Raw genomic sequence first — 16,416 nt, 5'->3', positions numbered from 1 at the left:
GTGTCTCTCTGTGATTTTCTTGTCTGATTTTGTCCATTTTAGTGTTTGTTGCCCTTCTGTCATTCTTGTGGGTTTCTCCTTTCCTCCAGCTGTGTTTTGTATGTCTTGCTTATTATACTCCCACCCTTGTTGAGTTATTTTAATCGGAACGAGGGACCGATGACCAAGCAGTTCCCCCCCCCCCCCCCCCTCCCCTCTTTTAAACCAACCAACCACATCCTCATGTAACTCCCCTTTGTACTCCTTCCTCTACTGTAAGAGTTCCAGTACCCATTATTATTAGATTCTGAATCTCCATTTACAACCCATATTACCCCATATAGTTCCCTCAAAGCTACTCCCTATCTTATCATCTTTTGTTTGTGACTTTGGCATGTATGTCTTAACTATTTTATTCCCAGTTGTTTGATTTTGATTCTCGTGAGAATAATAGTATTACTTTCTGAACTGTTCATAGTAACTCACGCTTTGCATTATGTTCCCATTCATAACAAATCCTACTGCAGTTATACCATTTTTTGACACTGCTGCTGTTACTTTATATTCACCTCACTATGCCATTTTCTGACACTGCATATGTTACCCAGAATTCACCTGACTGGATGTGTTAATCTTCTTGCCATTTCACTTCACTGGCTCCTACAACATCTTTATTGAGTTTTTGAATTTCCTTTTTTAGATTTCCTAGCACCTGTGCATGTTCAGATTCCTGACATTCCATCCTTTGACCCATAGAATGTTACCCTTCCATTGATTATTCTTCAGTCTTTTCCTCTTGGTCAATCCCACACCTTGGGCAGTCTCCCCTTGGAGATCTGAATGGGGGGCTAATCTGGAATCTTATATCCTCTGGATGCATGTAATGTGTCTTTAATATATTAGTTCTGTTTGCGGCACACTCATTTCTTTTAATCATTATGATTCTTCCACCTGTGTGGGCATTTTCCAACCCAAAGGGTGAAGGGTGCCTCGAACCCCTGTCCATGGTGCGTTTTCTGAAAAGAGAAACCATATGTTCCATTGAAGTTTTACGTGGTGTTTTTATTGGTATTTTCCATCTGTAGGTGTCCTTTGTTTTGTGTTTTGTTTACAACATATCATCAGTATTTTTAGGGGAAAAGGCACCCCATACAAAATTATTTCTTGGTTTCTACAAGTTTATATTTTTATTCATTTTTCATCTATTTTAATATTTTTTATTTTTTTCAGTGAATGTACATTTTTAATTGTTCTTTAGATTTTGCTGAAATTCAGAGTTTTTTTGCCCACTCAAAACCCTCATCTCCTTTGGAGATTCCGGTGATTTGTTTTGGTTGGTTGATTTGGGGGAGGGAACCAAACAGCAAGGTCATCAGTCTTTGTGTTTTGGTAAGTTAATTGTTGCATGTTTCAGGAATCATAAATGTGGGCTCTAGCTTTGTTTTGAAATATGTCAGTTTTTCAGTACATTTCCTGCAAAAAATATGGTAACCTGGTGACCTTTTAGATGATTTCTTGAGGGTGTTTTTACATGCATACATACATACATACAGTGCTTTTAAATTCTTCTATGGAGTAATGTTCACACTTCATTTGTGATGTCATGCATTGGTCATTTTCTGAGTTTCATATCTCTGTCATGTTGAAGACATTGTTGATCTATTAGTGGGATATCAGATCATTCACTAACCATGAAATGCTAAGGTTCCATTGTTTGATATTGTGTGTGGGTCTGCACCTGATATCGGGCTCAAACGTTTCAGCATTTTTGTGTTCAGCTGTGGGTTTCCCTTGTTGCATTGATTTAAATCCACTGACAAATGAAAAGGTACTTGTACTCTGCCCTGATTTCAAGTTGATCTCATGTGGGAAGACCAGCTAACACTTGAAACTTCTTCGCAGGTAAAAACTGTGTGCTGATCACAGAAATGAACTCGGAATCTTTGCCTTTTAGGGGCAAGCGCTCTACTGACTGAGCTACCCTTGCATGACTCACAACCCTTCCTCACAGCTTTACTTCCACCACTACCACATTCCTACCTTCCAAACTTCACAGAAGTTCTCCTGTAAAACTCGAGGGCTGGCATTCCTGTAAGAAGGAATACCACAGAGACATAGCTTAGCCACAGCCTGAGTGATGTTTCCAGAATGAAATTTTCATTCTGCAACGGAATGTACACTAATATGAAATTTCCTGGCCGATAGAGCACTTATCTGTGAAAGACAAAGATCCCAGGTTCACACCTTGGTCTGGCGCACAGTTTTAATATGCCAGGAAGTTTGATATCATCGTATCATCGCACAAGCAGCTGGTGAGTGAAAATTTCATTCTGGAAACATCCCCCCAGGCTGTGGCTAAGCCATGTCTCTGCAATATCTTTCCTACCAGGAATGCTAGTCCTGCAAGTTTCGTAGGAGAACTTCTGTGAAGTTAGGAAGGTAGGAGATTAAGTACTGGCAAAAGTAAAGCTGTGTGGAAGGCTCGTGAGTTATGCTTGGGTTGCTCAGTCGGTACAGCACTTGCCCATGAAAGGCAGAGATCCTAATTCAAGTCTGAGTCCGGCATAGAGTTTTAATCTACCAGGAAGTTTCATATCAGCACACACTCTGCTGCAAAGGGAAAATTTCATTCCACCTTATACTTATTTTTTTTACTACATAAGGCGGAAGGGGTGCTTTGTGTATGTAATTGTTCCAAAAGTCTTATACGGAAGACATATATAGTTTTACAGTGTCTGCAAATTGTGTCATTTTGACATCATTTTAGTACAGTTTTTAATATTTTTTCAGAAGCCATAATCTGGACATTCCTTAAAAGCCCATATGATTTGAAGTCATGCAGTGTTTCGTACTTAGTATGATTAATTTGTTCTGTTGAATATAGCCACCTCCTTTAGCTATGTTGTGTACTTGTTCTTTTTCCATATCCTACAAAATAAATAAAGTAATTATCCAGCTGAAGTGAGCATTAAGAATAGTGTATAAAGTTGTGTATCTTGCACAGGTGTCTAAGGATTTTGGAATCCTTGCACTAGCTTCCCAGTACATTTAATCTTTAATGGTTTTTGTTTGCTGCAGTAAAAATACGTTTCAGCCCAACTGTGATGTACACGTCCTAATACAAGACAGAAAAATAATTTTTATGTAGAAGTTACCTCCTTGTTTAGGGGCCATAGTGGAGTTATGTGCTATGGTACAAATGTATTCAACAAGCTCCCATCTAATATAAAGCTATAAATTAGGGAGTCCAATCAATTCAAAAGAAATTTGAAAATGTACCATAGTAGCAACTCATATATCTAGATTCAGACAGTGGAAAGTTATGTTAGGTATGAGGGTCATCCAAAAAATAAAGACCTTTTAGTAATACAAAATGAGAAACACACTATTTATTGGAAAAAGCCATCCTTCGCTTCTCTATGTACGCACCTTTTTGTTGTATCTGGTCAGTAGCTTCCACAATCCTATGCTATACTCTTCTGCTGCCAGTTTATTAAGCCAAGTGGTTGTAGAGCGGGCCCAGCATTGACATTCTTGACCCAATAGGGAGTCACCTTTCTTGATCAGATTGTGACGTGATGGGGTCTGGCTGTCTGATATCTCCCCAGAGAGCAAGCGCCAGCCACTTGAGTTGCGTGATTTTTTGAAAAAAAAAAAAAAAAAGATAAAATTCAAAGGTGTTCTATTGGTCACTTCCGATGGATTTTGTTTGAATGCAGTGACCACCTCGCTTAGCTAACAGGTGGTAGAACTTTGTAAGTCGGAAGCTCATGTCTAGATGCAACTTATATTTAAATGTAGGAGGTGATTATTTAGAGAAGTGTAAGAAGCTTCATGTATGTAACAGAATTGATTTTTCCCAATAAATATTGAGTTCTTCGTTTCATATGACTAAATAGTATTTGTTTTCTGGATGACCCTTGTACAAGGCAAGTAACAGAATTCATTGTAAAGTTACATGACATGTCATAGTGTATTGTAAGCAGACCTCTGTTAGCTATTTAATATAACTGAGGAAACAGTAGATTTTTTTCAGAGTAGCAGCTTTATTTCTAATTTACTTGGTAATATTTATTTGACATAATCACAAAAATATTGCCAAACAGTATAGTGATAGTTTATTGTCAATGCAGTGTGCAGCTTTAGTTGTAAGAGTTGCTTATATATACCTTAACTTGTTTCATGTCACTGAAGTTTCACCTTCTCAATGGTACCTGTAGAACATAATGAATGAATGATTCTGTAAATAGACTGAATGAAGTTTGAACAGAACACTAAAGACAAGAAATGGAAAGTAGACTTTATGTGGTGATGTTTTAAATGGTACCATATGGTGCCTATTGCATATATCTGTAACCCACTAGTAGACATTAATATGGCATGTATTCAACCTTTGCCTTTATAATCTCTTGGACTCTGCTGGGGACACTTTTAATGAGCCATTCGTTCTCATGAATCAGAATCATAGGAGGTTGTAATGCCGGGGTGTGGAGTGAAATCAAAGTTCTGTCTCACCCCAAAGGTGTTTGTTGGGTTCAGGTCAGGACTCTGGGCAGGGCAGACCATTTCAGGAATGTTTCTGTCCACAAACCTTACCCCACAGATGCTGCTACATGAAATGGTGCATTGTCAAGCTGATACAGTCAGTCATTGTCTCTGAGCTGTTCCTCTAATGTGCATTGTATGCGGTGCTGTCAAATGTGTTCATATGCTTCCTCATTTAGCAGTTTCTTAAGATCAATAAGGGGATCAAAACGTGACTACAAAAAACACCCCCATACCACCTTCTCCAAACTTCACTGTTGGCACTACACATGATGGCAGACAATGTTGAACAAACTTTTGCCAAACCTAAACCCTTCCCTCAGATTGCAACAGGATATAGCATGACACACCACACCAAATGATACCTTTACACTACCTGAAGTGTCACTTTGCATTGACTGCAGAAATGTGTGGCTTATATGGAGCTGCTCGACTACTATACCCCATTTTTATTAACTTCCTATGCACAGTTGTTGTGCTAGCTGGACTATAGGTAGTACTGTGGAACTCATGAGTGATTCTTTCCATTGATTTCATGCAATTTTTTACAAGCACCCTCCACAGTGCTAGATGTCGCCTTCCATCAGTATGTGATCTCAGCCTGGTTTTGGCTTAGTTGTGATTGTTCCTTCACATTTCCACTACACAGTCACATCAGCCACAGTCAACTTGGGCAGATTTACAAGGGTTGAAACGTCCCTGATGCATTTGTTACTAAGTGGCATCTTATGACTTGTCCACTTTTGAATCAAAGAGCTCCCCTGATTGAACCATTTTGCTGTTACTGTTTCTCTACTGACAACACAATACTCACTTTTTATACTGGCAGTTCCACCTCTTATAACATCTAGCGATCAGTTCTGCTTTACGTACTCATGAAAGCCACACGTGAACCTAGCTGTTACAGAGACAAAAAGAAACTTTGAAGTTAAAGGCAATAAACACAGTAAAAAGCTGTTTACTATTTATTTCCACACATAAGCTTGTAAAAAAGCTAACGTATGCACAGTGTATGAAATTAATACTGCAGCTGTGGCAAGTGGTGCTGTTAATAACTAATGCTGATACCAAAATGTGCTGCTATACTATATTTAGTGCTTATAGTGACCAGTACGAAGGCAACACAGTGTAAGGAAACTATTCTAGGCGAATTATCATTTAACTCACTATTAAAGTGAATATATTTTGTCACAAAGTTACATGTGAGGGTGAGGACACAAACCTCGTGTTCTTAAAACACTGACACATGGTGTTCAAATGTACTGACACATGTGCATCCAGGGAAAGTGGTCTGCCTCTGTTTCAATATTCCTTGTATATAACAGTGTGCGTGGCGGAGGAAATTCACATGTAGGAATTATATCAGTATTTCAGGTGCTTGTGGCTGAAGCATAAATGTTATCTACAACTACATCAATGTTCTGAAAGCCACAGTACACTTGTTGACATGTGATACTATGTACTTTTACAATTTGCACCCTATCTAATTACAGTTGTGGTTGGAGCAAGTAGAGAACATTGATTAATGCTGTTTAGTGTATCCAATGCAGAGAGAGTAGTTTGAAGAATCATAAGGATCACATGAAAGCATAAGAAAGATTCTCTCTCCAGGAGGATAACAATACGTGACTTACGGTATTGGCATTATGGTTGTCCTTTGGATAAATAATTTTGCTGTAGATCACTTAAGGACATCCTTTGGGTTCCAGAGTTATCAAGTGCAGAACCCAGAACACAAAACTTCATTCAGGGAACTCTGTATTCTGTGTCTGATAATTGCAGTAGCCAAAACGCATCTTATGGAGAAAATATCCTTAAGTGATTGAAATACAAACTGATTTATTTGAAGAGTGAAATGACCGAAGTCCCATACCTGGAATTTGTTCTTTTATAAATAAATATAATTACCCTTTAAGCTGTCTTCAAGTTAAATGATAAAATTAGCCATCGTGATGTGCATGTCAGCTATCATTTTGTAAGTCTAAATTGGAATTTCGTTAATGTACAATATTCTTGATAACAGAAACTCTTCCAGAAAGTTACTGCAATTGCAGTACATCTGTACTAACTTGTTTGTTTACTGTCTGTCACTAATAATTTTCAGATGATCAGAAGGAAGTGTCTACAGCCATCCTTTGTTTTCAGAATTACCGAAAGAAACTATCATCACTTTTTTACTTGTCCACCTCAAATATACAAGACTTCACATGCATTTTTCACATCTTATAACAGGATTTCTGCATGCAGAATAGAAGCCTTTTACATTGAAAGCTAAGAAAATTTTTTCAAGATAAATGTGGATCTCAGGTGTACTCCTGATACATCCTCATGCATAACTTGAGGATAACTACCTGGACTTGTGGTTTCAGCGTTTAAAAATAAGTGTGTTATGCAAATTGCTTCTGCTTTTCAATGATGCCATAAAGAGGGAGAGATACAGGTCGTGTTTTGATGCTGTCGTTTTGTGACAGTTGGGTACATGGATTTATTTGTTTGTGATGTAGATAAACCTTTTTCATCTGATGGTGTGAATGGATATGCATGTGAGTTCGTGACATTACTGGTGCTTTCAGTGCCCTCATCACCTCTCGATTATGGAAAATTCTTGTTGAAATACAAACAATGACATGTGAAAAGACAAGCATTCATTACGTGAACTTAGTTAAATTGGTCATATTTCCATGGGTGGTATTCATGATAAATGTTGCGATGTGTAAGTGTGTCTTGAAACAAAAGTTGTTTGCACTCCCTAAAATATGTAGTTATGACTACATGCTAATTTTTAAAGATGTGAATTGTCAATTTATTTGTATGTAATAATACGTGTATCATGTTGGGAAATAGGCTGGCACCTAAAGTTGAATATGCTATAACTTTCTCTGCATGGTGAATGATTATGTTTTCTTATACTATAGTTTATCTATTTTATTTCATCTCTGTGAGTAAACTGTGCCATTCTGTTTGCTTCTTTTCTCTTTGTTGAAGATACTTTAATAGTCTCAAATGTTTGCAGGTATGATTTTCATATGGTAACATACGCGGCAACAGCAGTATTTGGCTACGCATGGGCTGCGCCGGCAGCCTTGTGGGCACTTGCACGATGGAGAGGTTCATCAGGTGGAGTTAGCTTCCTTGAATTGACATGTGTATATGGATACTCACTGGCAGTGTTTGTACCACTATCACTGGGCCTGGTAGGGGCAGCAGCATGGCCATGGCTGAGGTGGTCACTGGCGTTGATTGGGGCAGCTTTGTCATCACGAGCCCTGCTGTCAGCAGCATGGCCAGCATCTGCTGGAACACGACCCCGTGCTCTTCTGCCGGCTCTTGCAGTCGGCCTACATGCTCTTTTAGCTGTAGTATTTGTATTGTGTTTCTTTCATGGATCCCCAACACCCTACACTTCTGTTTCCAGTAATATTTCACCATCCACTGATTCTGTGCCTAAGGCTGTTGAAGGACCTAAACAAGAAACTGCAGCACACTCTGGGTGAGTGCTTTACAACATTAATGTATCTCCTGTTCACACACTGTATAAGTTACATCTGTGTTTTTGAACACTGGGTATTTTTCCGAGTGAACGCTGGATATTTTTCCGAGGTATGGAGAGTATTGTGTAAGCTGCATTTATGTAAAGTCTTTCTATGTTGTAATGTGTAAGCACAAAATTATTGTCAAATTATGTTCTGTATCAGTATCTGTTGTAAAAAATAAAGAACAAAAGATAAATATTTATGTAATTTAGTAAAGAAAAAACTTGAACTATTGGCAGATCAATTTGAAGATGGTACCAGACTGAAACGAGCTCATGTGCTGCAAAATGATTGTCATCTGAACTTCTAGCATAAGATATAAGACTGAATAAAAAATATAGATTAGCTGAAAAAATCAACAACCAGTTGCGCAAAAGAAATAATGTGATAATTATTATCTTCTGAAGATCAGCAATAGGTGTCTGAAACCAATAAATAAATAAAATTTCTTTTGTGCAACTGGTTGCTCATTTTTTCAGCTAATAGACATGCAGTTGCTGAAGATAGATAAAGTACTAAAAAAATATAGGTATTTGTAGCTTCACAATAGCAACAAAAAGGATTCTTTAACAAGTGAGGCATGGAGTCTAAATTTCATATACTCTTGTTGTAATCATGTTTGCAGAAACAAGAACAAAAAACACTAACTTCACAGTCCAGACTCTTGTGGTACAGATAATGATTAGGCTTTGCCAGATTTTTGGTGTAACTCTGGTACCAGCTAGTCTTAGACAAGTCAGTCACTTCCTTGTTGTCACATAGTATTTTCAAAGGATCCTCTGTGGAGTTCAAAGGTATTTCCTTAGGTAATCTTGGAAGTTGTAGAGCTTCCTGATATAAGGTCAGGACCATACATTTTACCTCAGTTGTTAAGACTACTACTGGCTGTCTATTACTATGCCAGTATTTGCTGGTCCTTGAAATTTAAATAGCTATCCAGTCATAGTCTTTCTCCAGGCCAATCTTCATCACAGTAACCTATGATGTGGCAGTCCTCCTGTAATTTTTATGATGCTATGCCAGTTGTGATATTTGTGATACTTGCAAAGGATGCAAATTGTAATCCTCATATACTACAAAGTGGATTCCTGAATGTATCGCTTTCCACCATAAAGATTTGCCGTGTGCAGCAGGAGGCAACTTGCTTACTTTTCATATTATAAAGATGACTTGCTGTCATTGTCCCACTCGGTTTCTTCTCTGATGACTGCAGATTTGCAGATTTTAACATGCATGTAACAAACATTCCACTGCAGAGTGAAAATTTCATTCTGGAAACACAGTGCATTACAGAGTGGAAAATGGAAAAATCTCAACACCACTAAAAATGAGAATTGCAAAATAATTGGATGCCACTTTATTTTCTTTATTCATAACATTACAAAATCAAGGAAACAATTCTGAGAGCCAGTCTACTATTAATGTTCACAGCAAAGTTTCCAGATACCAATCATTATTTCTCAAGCACTGTAAAAAGTCATAAATAATGCTTCACACAATCTGAAGGTCAGCATAAGATCACACATATACTTTTTCTTGGGGCAACTTTTAGCAAATTGTTCCATTGTTACACAAAATCACACTTCTTACACTGAATCTGGTGTTGCCTTTCCGAAAACTGATTGTAGACTCTTCCACATGATCCTAAGATTAACGTGACATTGCACATATAAGTCATCCAAGATAGTTTCCAACAAATTGTTCCCTTTTACATGAGATAGTGCCTCATACACGGATTTACATGTTCTCTCTTCAGAAAACAACCATAGACTCTTAGTAAGCTATCTTCAGAGACTGGTACCTGACCCACTCAGGACGTGCTTGTGATTGGTTTATGCTGTCCTCCAATAATTATCAATAATAACTGAAATTTGCAGTTAGTTTCAGAGTATAACTTGAGAGTTATTGAAATTATTGTTAACAAATTGTGTGCAGGTAACATCAGCAGCCCAGTTGGAAATGTATACTAACATTCAGTCAGTAAATCTAAATAATGAGATACGCTTGTTGATGCCAAGCTTCTTAGGTGAATCCCTGCTTTGTCTAGAGATTCCAGCACAATACAACTTCTTCTCACCCAACCGTTCTCATGCTCTAAGATGCATCTGTTGCTTGATGCTATGAGTGCACATCTTACTTGCTTATGGCGATTTGAATCATTATATACTGTATGTTAAGGAGAGGATGAGGGAGATTGGAGTTTAATACACTGTTGTAATGCCTATGTTTTACAGTGCATGCATGTCCAAAGGAACAGGCACAGTGGCATCTACAGCTGTAGTGAAATGTACTCACAGTTATGAGTATGGGCAACAATCAGCTGTATAATGTAATGACAATGAAAATTTATGGCGACCTGGGATTCGAACCTGGATTTTCATTGTTGTCTTTCCATTATACGGTTGATGATGGTCTATAATCGCAGCTGCAAATACATTTCTTGCATTGGGGTTTAATGCCCTGTTGGCATCAAGTTCATTAGAGATGGTGCACAAGCCCAGATTGTTTGACAGATGGGGAGGAAATTGGATGTGCTCTTACAATGAAAACCACCAATATTTGCCTGGAAATCACGGAAAACCTAAATTAAGATGGCCAGATGTTGATTTGAACCGTTGCCCTCCCGAATGCGACTCCAGTGTGCTAGTCAATGTGCCACCTTGCTTGGTTACTGTACATTAAAGTGAAACAACAAAATATAACAGTGTATGGGCAGAAATGTGGAATATACACCACACTCCACTTTAGACAACAGGAGATTCATTTCTGGCCATATTCAGAATTGAGCATACGTTAAACTGCCTGTTGTTTCACAGTAGGATATATTCTTTACAGCTCCTTGCTCTTAGTACATGTTCTTTCCAAAGGAAGCATTCTGGCATTCACCTTATGCAATTTAGGGAAACATCTGCTTTACTTGCAATTTGGTCAGGTAGGTAGACTAGTTTAGACTGCCTTTGCCCAGATTTTGTTTAGCATATTTACTGAATGAAATGTGGTTGACTGTCAAGAGGGAAATGCGTGAATCCTCCCGTGATTACTTTAGTGGAAGATTACTGAAGAATCTCTCCCAAAGTCCAAGCATATTCCGGTCATATGTAAAGGCTATTAGTGCTGTCAAAGTTAATGCCCATACACTCAGGGAATAGAAAAGGACAAAAATTAGGGGTAGCAAAACATAGGCAGAAACACTGACCTCTGTTTTCAGATGTTCCTATAGAAACAAAAATCCAGGGATATTGCCTTAATTTAATTTTCGAACCACTGTAAAGATGAGTGATACAGGCATTAGTGACAGTGGTGTTGAGAAGCAGCTGAAATGACTGAAATTGGAAAAAAAGCTACGAGGTCTAATAGAATCCCCATCAGATTCTGTATCAGATTTGTGGCAGAGTTATCTCCCTTTTATTTTTTATTTTCTTTCTTTCTTTTCTTTTCTTTCTTTCTTTTTTTTTTTACATTTGAAAATGTACACCAAAATTAGTATACTAATCTTCACGTATTGTTCTAAGTGTAATGAACCAAACTGTGCCTATAGCTGCAGCACTAAACTCCAGACGTTGACCACTACAGTCAGTGACCCATGCCAACAAAGCACCTTCTGCCACAAGTCACTTGTGCACTCTAGCCTACTTCCGCAAGGCAACGACTGAGTCCTTTGACATCAACTATCTTTCAAGAAGCTTCCATATGGTGGGGGAATGCAGCAGCGCTACTTCTTCCACGTGATCTGTCTTCAGACAGCCGTGTTTATGCTCCTTGGAACCAGTAAGTCACCATCAGACAGCTTGGCTATGTTAGAACATCCACCCTTTGTCAGATGCTGCTGTGAAGACATTGCCGTACCTGTGATGCAGCTGCCGTCATGTTCACTGAGCCTCAAAACCTTAAGTGCTGCCTGACTGCACAGTCTCTTGGTAGCCTTTCTCTTTGCTGCCGCTATGGTTCTAATTGCCAGGATCTTGCTGCCTGTGGATGTTCCGAGGCTTAAACAGAGGTTCTCCTGACTCCATGCTGCTGGAGGCCGTCATTCGTATACACAGTTCTGCAGCCAAAGGTCCAGGGTTTCAGTCCCTTTCACTTGGTTTGCTGCCAGCCGAGCCAAGTCCTGTGACTACCACTACCTTGCCAGCTGATGTGTCAGCATTGCTGAGTAAGTACTACTGCCTCCTCGCGTGCATACACTGCAGGGCCATCTGCTGCACCTACTTTACCAATGCAGGGGGCTCAATGCCGTTGACGAGTGCATGGAGATGTAGTTGTTCAAGCTTACTGAAATAAAGAATTGTCATATATACCAACTGTCTTTCTGCAGTCACTCCCTGTGGACACCTGTCTCCCTCGCCAGCCACATGAATCAAGGGTGCCTAGGTGATAATCCCGAATGCCTTGGACAAACGAGAAGAATGGCTCTTTGACCACCCCATATTAGTCATTGCACACCCAACCCATTACATAAGCAAGTTCACGACCTTTACTGTGTTGTGGTTTGCCCTGATTGTATTCAAAGATTGGATGACGTAGCATATACCCCAGTCAGGAAGCAGTAGCGAACCAAGACAGACGCAGCAACAGGGAAGTAACCGCTTTTGTGACATTTACTAGTTCCTAACCAGGAGCAAATTTTATTATAACATCTGTATGCTTTAATAGTTTAGTTTGAGTTTCTGCGTGTAAGTTTTAATATCTAATAGCCACAGTTCTCATGTTTTCTTTTGTGTCAGAAAGTAAACTGATTTTGTGACATACTAAAAGTTCCTAATCGGGGGCAAATTATTTAGTTTCACCTGAGTGCTTCGGTAGTTAGGTTTTTGAATATCTGTGTATTACTAGACACAGTTAATGCGTTTTCGTCAGGGTCTACAGTAGATTTGTGCAGCATGTGCCGATAGTCAGTTTATCTGCATAATTTAGTTTTCCATTGTCTTTAGTATGGACAGGGACTGCGATTGTTGTGTGCGGATGCGAGCTGAGTTGGTTACACTTCGCTCTCAGCTTCAGGCTGTGAGACTGTGATGGCTTTGGTTACACAGCTTGAGGCTGCAGTGGATGGGCACCACTGTTTTGGCCCGGCTGTGGGGATCCAATGGACGTCCAGCACGTCAGAGTCCTCTGATCGGTCCTCACCAGTGGCCAACCCAGCTACTGCTCATACTGAGACTGACCCCTCACCTGTGGTCGAGTCGGAGGTCGCCCCAGGGTGAAGCAGGCGGCGAAAGACTTTCCAGGCGGCCACACATAAGGGCGCTCTGGTTTGTCTGACAAACAAGTTCCAGATGCTGTGTGTGGCTGACATGGTCGCTGAGCCAGATGCTGTTGCCTTTCTAGTTTCAAAGGAAACCACTCAGCCTGCAAGATCCAGGCAATCACAGAGGGTGGGATTGTTGGTAGTTGGGAGCTCCAACATTAGGCACATTATGGGGCCCCTTAGGGACTTGGCTGTCAAGGAGGGTAAGAAAACCAATGTGCACTCCATGTGCATATCAGGTGGAGTCATTCCAGATGTGGAAAGGGTCCTCACGGATACCATGAAGAGCACAGGGTGCAGCCAACTGCAGGTGGTTGCTCATGTCGGTACCAGTGATGTGTGTCACTTAGGATCAGAAGAGATTCTCTCTGGTTTCGAGCAGCTAACAGAAGTGGTAAAGGCTGTCAGGCTTGCTTGCAAGATGAAAGCAGAGCTGACCATTCAAAGCATAGTCGACAGGACCGATTGTGAACCTCTGGTACAGAGCCAAGTGGAGGGTCTGAATCAGAGGCTCAGACAGTTCTGCGACAGTGTAGGCTGCAGATTCCTCGACTTGTGCCGAAGGGTGGTTGAGTTTTGGGCGCCGCCGAATAGGTCAGGTGTCTACTATACGCAGGAGGTGGCTACATGGGTAGCAGGGGCTGTGTGGCATGGAATGGGTGGTTTTTTATGTTAGAGGGTCTCGGGAAAACACAAGAAGGGCTTCAGTCACAAAGGGTGCAGGCTGAACACAGGAAGAATGTAGATACAGGAACCATTGGTATAACAGTTGTAAATTATCGTAGCTGTGTTGGGAAAGTACCAGAGCTTCAAGCGGTAATAGAAAGCACTGATGCTCAAATCATTATAGGCACTGAAAGCTGGCTAAAGCCGGATATAAGCTCAGCCAAAATTTTTGCGAAGAACTTAACGGTGTTCCGAAAGGATAAGCCAAACACGGTTGGCGGTAGCGTGTTTGTTGCTGTCGGAAGTAGTTTAACTTGTCGCGAGATTGAAGTAGATACTTCCTGTGAGTTAGTATGGGCAGAAGTCATTGTTGACAACTGGAAGAAAATAATAATTGGATCCTTTTACTGACCTCCCAATTCAGATGATACAGTTGCTGAAAGATTAAAAGAAAACTTGAGTTTGATTTCAAACACGTACCCGACTCATACGATAATAGTTGGTGGCGACTTTAATTTACCCTTGATATGTTGGCAAAAGTGCATGTTTAATTCCGGAGGTACGCATAAAATATCACCCAAAATTGTGCTGAATGCATTCACTGAAAATTATTTCGAGCAGTTAGTTCATGAGCCCACGCAAATAGTAAATGGTTGTGAAAATATACTTGACCTCTTAGCAACAAATAATCCTGAGTTAATAACGAGCATCAAAACCGATTTAGGGATTAGTGAGCACAGGGTTGTCGTAGCAAGATTCAATATTGTAATCCCCAAATTCTCGAAAAATAAGTGAAAAATTACCTATTGAAAAAAGCAGATAAAAATTAACTTGACACCTTCCTGAGAGACAATCTCCACTCATTCCAAATTAATAATAGAAGTGTAGACCAGATGTGGCTTAAATTCAAAGAAATAGTATCGTCAGCAATTGAGAGATTTATACCAAATAAATTAACAAACGACGGAGCTGAACCTCCTTGGTACACAGAACAGGTTAGAACACTATTGCAGAAACAGCAAAATAAACATGCCAAATTTAAACAGATGCAAAATCCTCAAGATTGGCGATCTTTTACAGAAGCTTCAAATTTAGTGCGGCCTTCAATGCAAGATGCTTATAACAGTTTCCACAACGAAACTTTGTCTTGAAACCTAGCAGAAAATCCAAATAAATTCTGGTCGTATGTGAAATATGTTAACGGCAAGAAACAATCAATGCCTTCTCTGCACGATAGCAATGGAGATACGATTAAAGACAGTGCTGCCAAAGCAGAGTTACTAAACACAGCCTTCTGAAATGCCTTCACAAAAGAAGATGAAGTAAATATTCCAGAATTCGAATCGAGAACAGCTGCCAACATGAGTAAAATAGAAGTAAATATCCTCGGAGTAGTGAAGCAACTTAAATCACTTACTAAAATCAAGTCTCCTGGTCCAGACTGTATACCAATTAGGTTCCTTTCGGAGTATGCTGATGCATTAGCTCCATACTTAACAATCATATACAACCATTCTCTCAACGAAAGATCCGTACCCAAATACTGGAAAGTTGCACAGGTCACACCAATATTCAAGAAAGGTAGTAGGAGTAACCCACTAAATTACATGCCCATATCGTTAACGTCGATATTTGTCACCTACTGCACCACATTTATGTAGTTATGATTTCTTGTTGTAACAGCCTGCGGTTACCGTCTGACGTTATGGATCCCATCCTTCTTTCTTGTTATCATATAGTTCTATGTTGTTGAAGATTGATAGGTACTGCTTTTGTTGTGTGCAGGTGGAAGGCTGCTGTCTGGAAACAACTAGAAGGTTATTGATGGGCTTAATTCCATAGTACCCCAGCAGCAGTGACATCAAGGAACCTATGGTAAAAACTGTAGCATTTCCAGAATCTCCAAAACTTTGCTGGCACTGGGTTTTTCAGTGGCAGTGGTAGCAGTGTATATGTAGCGAAAAAGAAATTGATAATATCTAGTGAGGTGATAATGTATTATGAATGAAAAATAATGTGGCCCAGGTAAGTGTCAAAGGCAGGTTAAATATGTTAATTCAGTGTGTGTTATTTTTAACACCTCCTTCAAGTGCGATTATGCCAGAACGCTTGAGAGAAAACTAGGCGAATATCACATACAAATTTACTAACCATGTTATGGTAATAGATGTGTTACTACAGTCCCCCAGATATGATGAATGAAACTTGGATACTTATGACTCCCTCCCAATTAATGTATCAGACAGTGTTCACAATTTTTGTAACCAGGCCATAACACACAGCTAAAATTTTAATTATGTTGAGTTAAATCCACTTTAAATTTAATCATTGAATTTGTTCGTTTGGCAGAGGCTAACCTGGAGAAAATTGTGGTCTTTTGTTGTATTGATGGACGTTGCTTATAAGCCAATGATTACGTTTACCTCGGTGGCTTTTTGCTGCAAC

The 16,416-nt window shown here is 39.6% G+C and overlaps 1 protein-coding gene across 1 annotated transcript in view; it reads left to right on the top strand.

The window, feature by feature from the left end:
• Window positions 1-8,253, top strand: part of LOC124622031 (protein YIPF1) — a 28,677-nt gene extending 20,424 nt beyond the window's left edge. Inside the window, exon 2 of the mRNA XM_047147588.1 lies at window positions 7,538-8,253. Coding sequence (XP_047003544.1) covers window positions 7,538-8,018 — 481 coding nt within the window. The 3' untranslated portion in view covers window positions 8,019-8,253. The remainder of the gene's footprint in view (window positions 1-7,537) is intronic.
• Window positions 8,254-16,416: the final 8,163 nt, after the last annotated feature.

Source organism: Schistocerca americana, chromosome 7, assembly GCF_021461395.2.
Source record: "Schistocerca americana isolate TAMUIC-IGC-003095 chromosome 7, iqSchAmer2.1, whole genome shotgun sequence".
Classification (NCBI taxonomy): Eukaryota; Metazoa; Arthropoda; class Insecta; order Orthoptera; family Acrididae; genus Schistocerca; species Schistocerca americana.
The sequence above is the reverse complement of the archived record's forward strand: the minus strand, read 5'-3'. Positions and strand labels throughout refer to the sequence as shown.